The 8398-nt window shown below is 29.4% G+C and overlaps 1 protein-coding gene across 4 annotated transcripts; it reads right to left on the bottom strand.

The window, feature by feature from the left end:
• Positions 1-943: 943 nt before the first annotated feature.
• LOC111289096 (vesicle transport protein GOT1-like) lies at positions 944-5663 on the bottom strand. 4 transcript variants are annotated; one of them, XM_022879964.2, is made up of 7 exons: positions 5505-5659; positions 5302-5359; positions 3976-4067; positions 3788-3868; positions 3544-3641; positions 3374-3455; positions 944-1432 (listed from the first exon to the last, which is right to left on the bottom strand). In XM_022879964.2, the coding sequence occupies exons 2-7, from the start codon at positions 5330-5332 to the stop codon at positions 1394-1396; spliced, it is 423 nt and encodes a 140-aa protein (XP_022735699.2). In that variant the 5' UTR covers positions 5333-5359; positions 5505-5659; the 3' UTR covers positions 944-1393. The 4 variants fall into 4 exon arrangements, with proteins under 4 accessions (XP_022735699.2, XP_089615256.1, XP_089615255.1 ...); XM_089759130.1 differs by having other exon boundaries at positions 5302-5352; positions 5505-5658; XM_089759129.1 differs by having other exon boundaries at positions 5302-5402; positions 5505-5657.
• Between the last annotated feature and the right edge of the window lie 2735 nt (positions 5664-8398).

Genomic DNA, 8398 nt, shown 5'->3' with positions numbered 1-8398 from the left:
CCTAAGATCATTATCTAGACTTATGAAGGATAGTAAATTTACTACTCAAACCCAATAATAGTAAATCCTAATGCTAGTTAATAGGGTTGGTTAGGTCTCAGCACCCGTTTATAAAATATCATTATTGTATCTTACTGGGATGTTTATGTGGCATTTTTTATGAATTTTTTTATTCTATTTTTCTTTAAAATATGTTTTTTTTATGATTTTAATTTTTTTAATAGATATATTTTATGAGCATAGTAAATTAATTTAAGTATTTATGTATGATCCTAATTTGATTTGTTTACCTTCCACCTTTTTCTCTTTTTTAATTAAAAAAAGTTTTTAGAAAAGATAAATAAAAATAATAAAATAAAAAATTTTAACCCATGACAACATACAAATATCTACCAAACTTCAATAATTACTAAGATAGGCACACAATATCTATTTAAAGCATTGTAAGGATGGTTTCTACAGCTAGAGATAGTACAGGATACAGAAAATGATCACTTGCCTGAAGAGTACGCAACGACATCCCACTTTGGGCCATAGCTCCTGAACGATAACAGGTTTCATGACAAGGCCACCTCTTGGAAGTGATACATGTTCATGTTTGTGAATGTTAATGTAAGCATGTTCTTAGTCATTTATCAATGGAAAACAACAAAGAAAAATTGAACTTGTTATTGATATAATTGTTATTAACCTTTATATCGAACTTGTTCATGAACCTAAATAAGCTAAGGTTATTGATGTTTAAAATCTTGTTCGAATTCATTTACTTGACTTAAAAAAATTATAAACAAACATTTCACAAACTGATCAATGAAAACCTAATTCATTACAACCCTGAACGTTTTTTAAAGATGTAAGTAGTTTTATTAGTTGTTTCTGAACACATCGATTCATTTGAAATGATATCAATGTTGTGTACAAACTGATAAAGAAAAAAACAGCTCGCTTAATTGCACATCTTAGATTTGAATTACCAAATTTACATTTGACTATAATTTGCGTTACAAATGTGTAATGAACCCAACACAAACAATATAAAGATGGAGAATTAAGTAAAATAAAAACATAAATGCCATAACAACAACTTTAGCAAAACCAGATTACTATTGTGTAAGGCACCAATTAAAGGATTAATTCATGCCTTCTTACCTTCCCTGCTCTTCACTGAAAACTTCCTTTCTTATGTCTCAATTGAAACCACAAATGGAGTTCCAGCGGCAGGTTAGAGAAGTCAAAACCCACAAAGTTGCTCAGAATTAGAGCAATTACTTCTGTTTTTCATTTTTTTTTCCTATTCTTTAATCAAAAAATTTTTCTACATCCAACCAGTATTGTACAAACACGTACGAGTCAACTTGCCTATCACTTGTTCCCGTTTCTCTTATGTGTGGGATTACACAGGCACCCGCCTGCCCCTGTATCGGTCGAACAACTGTTCCAATTAAAAATACGACCAAAGTTAGTTCAATAATTTCCTTAAAGAACCACCTTCAATAGTTGATTAACAGATGACTCCTTTATTCAAGCCATATGACCTGGACCTTGGTGACTCAGGCATCAGATACATACAGATAACTAAAATGATATGATCTCAACAAGATTTTTACATGAAATATATAAAGGTCTACCAATCACTTCAGCAACTAACACAACCAAACTTAACCAAGCTCAACGGGAGGAAAATGAGAGAAAGAAAAGTCTGTAAAGCAAAAAGTACTTTCTTGCAGATAGTGTAAAAAGACTGATCATTGTTTTTTATCCATATGCTGATGACTCGTACTTTCAGGTCAATTATAATTAAATTGTATATTGTGTAGAAAAGCTTTAACATGTTAGTCTATATCCATTCACCAGGTTCCATTTGGTGCCTGCAAACTCTTTGTAAATGCTTAAGATCTATATTTCTAAACCTGAAACCAGATGCAGCATTGGAAGGACTTTTTGAGTACAATCTAATAATCTATGCAGGCTACTAAATTGTAAAAGTTGCCATAATTACAAACATCAAGTGTCTTTCTCCTTTCACTGTTTAGTTTTTTTTTTTTTAATTTTGCAAACCTTTTACTGTTTATATTTTTTTGTTCAATGCTCTTACAATCATGCATGTATGCAATGCTCGGTGACAAAACAAAAAGGGCAAAAGTTAGGGAAAAAAGGAAGGATATCAAAGATAGACTTTGTGACCATCTCCAAGAATGCCAAAGTAATAAAAAAGGTGGAGGCACCATGTTCATAACATGATCCTTTATGCAAACTAAGCAAAGGGAGGTGCGAAATTCTAAAATAAGCCGATTACCATTTGGATATCAAAGAGACACTCCTATATACAAAAAAATTAAAAAAACTCTACAAACTCAAAATATAGGCATGGTTAATGTTATCAATAAATAAAAAAGGAGAAACCTTGTAGATTCCAAGTATTTTCTAAGTGCAAAAGAAAACGGGGAAATGAGGAAATGCATAAGTACATAATGGGAATGGGTTCTTTTCATGATAGCTATGATTGACAGATTTTCATTTGTTTATAGGAGGGAAGAATAACACTAGACAATTATACCCTTCATACATGGATGAAAGGCTGCTTAAATAAGGTCATCTATTTAAATTTACCCAAAAAAGAAAAATGAATGAAGTTAGTTCAGTTTGGTACTTGCCTCAAGCATTTTTTGCCTCAGTTGAGCTGCTAGGGCAGGTTCCAAAGGCAATCACTTTTTTAAGTTATCATTGTCTTAAGGTGCCTGATGTGAGCACCTAAATGTGCACCTCGCAATATTGTGAAGATATTCACAAGCTTTCTCGTTTTCTTATGTTTTCCCTCTCACTACATCAGAGAGAGAGCTGAGAATAAGGGTTTCTATTAACTAATATTTGCAACAGGCAACTGGACTTCCTTGAAAAGCAAGATGAAAACATCTCAACGAATAAACAACCCATCATGAACAAATATTCCATTGTGGTTTGATGAAGTCAATAAATTAACCAGTCCAGTAATTAGATGTGGTTTTATAATTTCATGTTTCCAAATAAGTAGTGAGAGGGAAATAGAAGGATTGCTGATTCAGTAGCTCATATATTGAATGGACAATAAAATGGCTTCAAATTTGCTTCTTTGAGCTAGTCATAAATATCGATGTGAACTTAGGTTTATATAATTTGTTGGCTTCCTTTCATACTCTTAGATAAATAAAAATCCCAATCTCTGGCCTTTCACATTTTAGAACTGTTTTAGGGTGCTTTTAAAATTTTACACAGATTTTAAATAACATAAACAACCAGCCAAGAACTAACAAAATAGTAGATTGCAAGCATGCATGTCCAGCAGACAATTTATGAGTTAAAAAGAAAATTTACTAGACTTTCAAAATAAACATACCGATCTGACATATGGTTGCTCGAAAAGCCAACCAAGAACAGGTATCCTCTGCAGAAACACTGCCAGTGTTGGCCAAAAACCACTGCAAAAGAAAAAAGGGAATGCTAAATGAAAATTAACAGAAGCCAAGCATTTGTATTAAATCAAGTTATTGAAAATTTCATTTATACCTGAAGAGCACAATGAATCCATATGCCTCTAATATCATGCCAAAGATAGGCCATCCAATGACAACGAAAAAGAAGCCAACACCAAAAGAAATTGTTCCCTGCATTCAATGGCAACAGATCATAAAGAAAAAGAGAGATGCATGCATAATGCATGTGTGTGTGTGTGTGTGTGTGAGAGAGAGAGAGAGAGAGAGAGAGAGAGAGAGAGAGAGAGAGAGTGAGAGAAAGAGAGAGAGAACCAAACCTTAAAATTTTGACGCTTCATGAAAAATTGCATGGTGGACTTCGGACCAATGGTTAAGGTCACTCCTGATATGAAAAGAATCTGATTAAATAACAAAAAGATAGAAGGCAGCGTTAATCAAAGATGATTCAAGTGGGGAAATGAAATAGTTGTGAACAAGGACAATTAGACAATAAAAGTTAGCTTACATTTCCCATGGCAAGCAATCCCTTGTCGAAAAAGAAGATAATTCCCAGAATTGAGAAAAATATGCCAAATCCTGTTAATCCTAGCCCAATTTCTGTTTTTCATATTTCAGATATTAGTACATATGAAAACTAACAGAATAAAATGAACATAAAAGTTGCTTGTTTGACTTTTTTCCTCAAAATATTATTGACAAACCAAGTCAAATGTCTCCAATTGCTAAGTCCATGTGAATCAAATGCTAGAGTACCAAAAAACTCCTACTTCCCTCCAAGCATTTTTAATTTCAACAAGTCATGCAACTAAATGTATAATTCGTTCTGCAAACAGGTTTAGTTTTAAAGTACAAAGAATAGATTCCAGACAAAATCAGAGTTAACTAAATAGTCCATACCCTTAGATAGCTGGGGTGTTAGTAAAAGTCTTATTTATCACAAAATCATACCATATATTATTTGCATATTATAAGATCATTTTGCAATACTCCTATCAAAATTCCATAATCCTAAATGATTTTTAATTAGCATTTTCCATACAAAATCCCAATCACTTTGTGTCTTAAAAAATATCATCATTAGCACCTCCAAGTTAGCATGGTGCACATACTTCACCAAGAACAAATAAATACATAAATAAAGTGAACAATTAGAACTACGTCCTATTGAACTACCTCATATATTGGAAGAATGAGAGCACTAAAACTTAGCCAAGGAAGATGGGTGCATATCAATGAAAAATGTTTCACTATATAAGAATATCCAATGTGATCGGCAGGTGATCCACTTGTAAAATTCCTTCGGTGTTTGGCTAGCATCAATTTCTCAAAATTATCAATTAATAAATAAACCTCCTCCCATCTCCCAATTATGCCACATAACTTTGGACAATACTTGTTTCATTTTCCCATTTTTATCTACTGTCTTAATACTGATTTGGAAAATAAATGAACAAATAATAAAAAAGCAAAAAACAACTCCTTTGTATGGCATTATATATATGAAGGCTTCCGACAACCTACAGACAAACCTCACACTTGACTTCATCAAACATATTTAAAAGTCCGAAATAAATTGCTTCAATGTAAAATAAAATTAACGCTTGAAAGGCTTTCCTACCTTAAAAGCAGTTATAAACTTGGACTAACATGCTTCATAACACTAAAAATCGGTAGAGCTAATCGAAACACCATGTTTCTAGGGATTGCACAATGAATCGTATTTCAAGTACCCAATTAGCATCAGTCTCATAAAAATCACAGATTCATAGAAGCCTTAATTGAATGAAAAGAAGCAAAGAAATCATTAAAAAAAAAAAACGTAAAAGCTCACTTTTTCGATCGTTCATTTCAAAGGAAACCATGGTGCTGATTCTTCAGATGCCTGTTACCTTCAAAGAGCAAAACAAAGAAAAAATTGAATCATGTGAGAATCTGCAAAAGAGAAAACAGAATCTAACAATTAAGTACGGATCTAAAAGCGTAGAGCGTCGCCATCAAAAGCAAAAAGAAATGAGAAAGTTCCGTTTTGTTTACCGAAAGAAAAAACGGAGCTCTAAGTTTTATTATTATGAGTTTCCTACGTTTTTTCGGTAATCAAACAGAGAAAGAAGAGAGACCCATGTGAGAGTGATGGGAGCAACGATAATTTAAAGAGAGGCGAGTTTCTTTGTACTCTCCTGAAGACACCCACCATCCGTGTGAAAAAAAAAATTGAAAAAAAAAAAGGAAAATGGTGGGTAATTTAGTTTATTTGGGTAGTTGCCCTTTTTTTTTTTTTTATGTGAATAAAATAATATTTTGAAAGGAAAATAAAAAAGAAGTGATTGGTAATTTTTTTATGTCGATAATATTTTGTTTCAAAAATTAAAAAGACTTATGTATCTATAATTTTATATTTTCTAATAATTTTATTAGATTTTTATAAATTTTTATAATCAAGTTCGTTTCACTTGATTTATTATATCGATTGAATAAAAAATTTTAATAATAGTATAGATAAAAAAAATTATATAAAAGAGCGATTATAATAAGCTTAGATGATGTACTTTGAATTCCTTATTTTATTCGCTACCTTTGCTTAGTGATGTCGTTTGCCCAATCAAATCAATACAACGTCTTACATTTGAAAATTTGAAGGTAAACTTCGTATTGGTAAGCTTCTCAGAAGCTTCTGATCGGTTACTTAGCTAATTGGTGTCTAAATCTTATATAACAAAAGAAGTAATACTGTTAATAAATAGATGTAAACAACGTAATGTTATGCATTTGTGTTATATAAATGAATAAATTGTGTCATTATAATACACCTGCAAAAGTAATGAAAGTCATAATATAATTTTTTTTATTGAGTAAATTCCTCCCGTCCATCAAATTTATTTAAAATTTAAGTTAAATTCATTAGTTTTAAAAATAGACGCTTCACCTCAAAATGATTAACATCATTAATTAAATTTAAATAATGATAAAGTTATTCAAATGTGAAACTAAAAAATAAAATATAAAAATGATTAAAAATAAAAAATTTTCTAACAAAATAAAAAAAAACCATTTAAGAATATTAAGAGAAAATTTGAAAATCAATTTAAAGGAATCTTTTTCAGTGAAGATTTAGAAGCATTTTGCCGCCATGAAGAGAACCTTCTAGCCGCCATTCCTTTTGCATTTCCTTTGCTCATGTATGTAGCTGACTAAGTAGCCATTTGGATCCCATTATATTTTTAATGCGGTATCATTAAGTTCATTGTTATTTTAATTGAATCTAAATGCTAATTTCAATAAGATCAAATTAGTATAAATTTTTTATTAAATTTTTTTTTCAATCGTAACTATAGTAAATTTTATTATTATTTTTAATCTCATCACAGTTAATTTTATTGTCTATCCAAATGAAGCCTAAGGTTATTTTCTTAAGGTTTTTTTTGTATTTTTTTTAGTTTTTTTTTTTTTTTGTAGAATTTTTTCTGTAAGTTACTTAAGTTATAGTTAAATCCCCTAAAAATTTTAATAGGATGGCAATGGATAGTAAATAAATAGATATCCATCATTATCTGATCTATTTATATCGTATTTGAAAAGTTATAAATGGTTAATTAACGAATTCAGATAAAAGTTTTACTATTCGTGATAGATTTAGAATAGATACATATAATATTCCTTGGATAATTAATATCCGAATTCGTTTAAGTTTTAGTAAATGATAATGGATATCCGAATTCATATCCAAATTCGTTACCCATTTACATATATAAAATATATAAAATTTTATACTTATAAAAGGTTTTGGATCTTCAAAAATAAATTTTATTTATTATTAATTAAGAGTGAACTTGAATCTTAAATTAAATTTTTGTTTATTTTATATTTTTGACAAAAATTTTAAATAAATGGTAATTTTAACAGATTCAGATATTTTAACATATAGTATTTATTTAAACAGATTTTTATTTGGATAGTGATATTAAACTTAAACGGATATTTAAACGGATTTGGATATTATAAATATTAAATGGATTCAAATATGAATATATTAAAAAATGACAATATCTACTCTATTGCCATTCTTAAATTTTAAGCTCTTTAAAGTTCATTTTAAGCAATACAAAGTCATTTTCTTTTTTTGGTTATGTTCTAAATTTTTTGGGTAGTTTTTAGTTTTTATTTTCTTACATTTTTTGCCATTATTTTTCATGTTTTCCACCACTTGTTCATTCCTAAATAACTTTACTAGATGGCTAAATGTTGAATTTATAATACTTGTAAAAAAAAATATATTTTAATTATTTTATAAGTGAAGAAAGCTTCTAATGAAAAGTTAGAAAGGTAAAAGACTTATCAGTAAATAATTCAACTTTTAATAGGATTAACTTATATTACTATTTTCGGTCAACAGATGATGGAAAAAAATAAAAGGTTATTTCTCCTTTCTTTCTTATACTAAATAGACAAGTTGAAGGATTTCAAGTGAAGGGTAAGAATAAAATCTATAATGAGAGTTATCTTTTAGAGGTGAGTAAATAATTTTCTTCAATTTTGGATAAATAATGTTGATTGTTAAGTATTGATATTTGACTTGTAATCGAGAAACCCTAAAATTTTAGGAAATCTATTATCCATCTTCAAGGTTGGTTTGGGCAAATCATTTAGACTTTAATCAAGGTATAATAAAATGTTGAGAAAGTTTAGTAATGCAATTTTATTATTGTAAAAATAGGAAATAGAAATTTAATAGGACTAGAAAGGAAAATTTATGTTTCGTATGAACCCTGGTATTGCAGTGGTGGATTAAGATACTATTTTGTATTAAGGGATAAAATATTGCTATGATTATTATATATCATTGGAAAGTTTGATGAATTTTCTTTCTAATGAAATAAATAGAAGTCAATTTCGAGTTTTCTATGAAGAGTAATTTAATTTTTACTTAAAGA

Source organism: Durio zibethinus, chromosome 4 (assembly GCF_047325235.1).
Source record: "Durio zibethinus cultivar Kanyao isolate XHJ-2024 chromosome 4, ASM4732523v1, whole genome shotgun sequence".
In the NCBI taxonomy this organism is placed as follows: Eukaryota; Viridiplantae; Streptophyta; class Magnoliopsida; order Malvales; family Malvaceae; genus Durio; species Durio zibethinus.
This window is presented reverse-complemented; position numbering and strand designations above follow the sequence as displayed.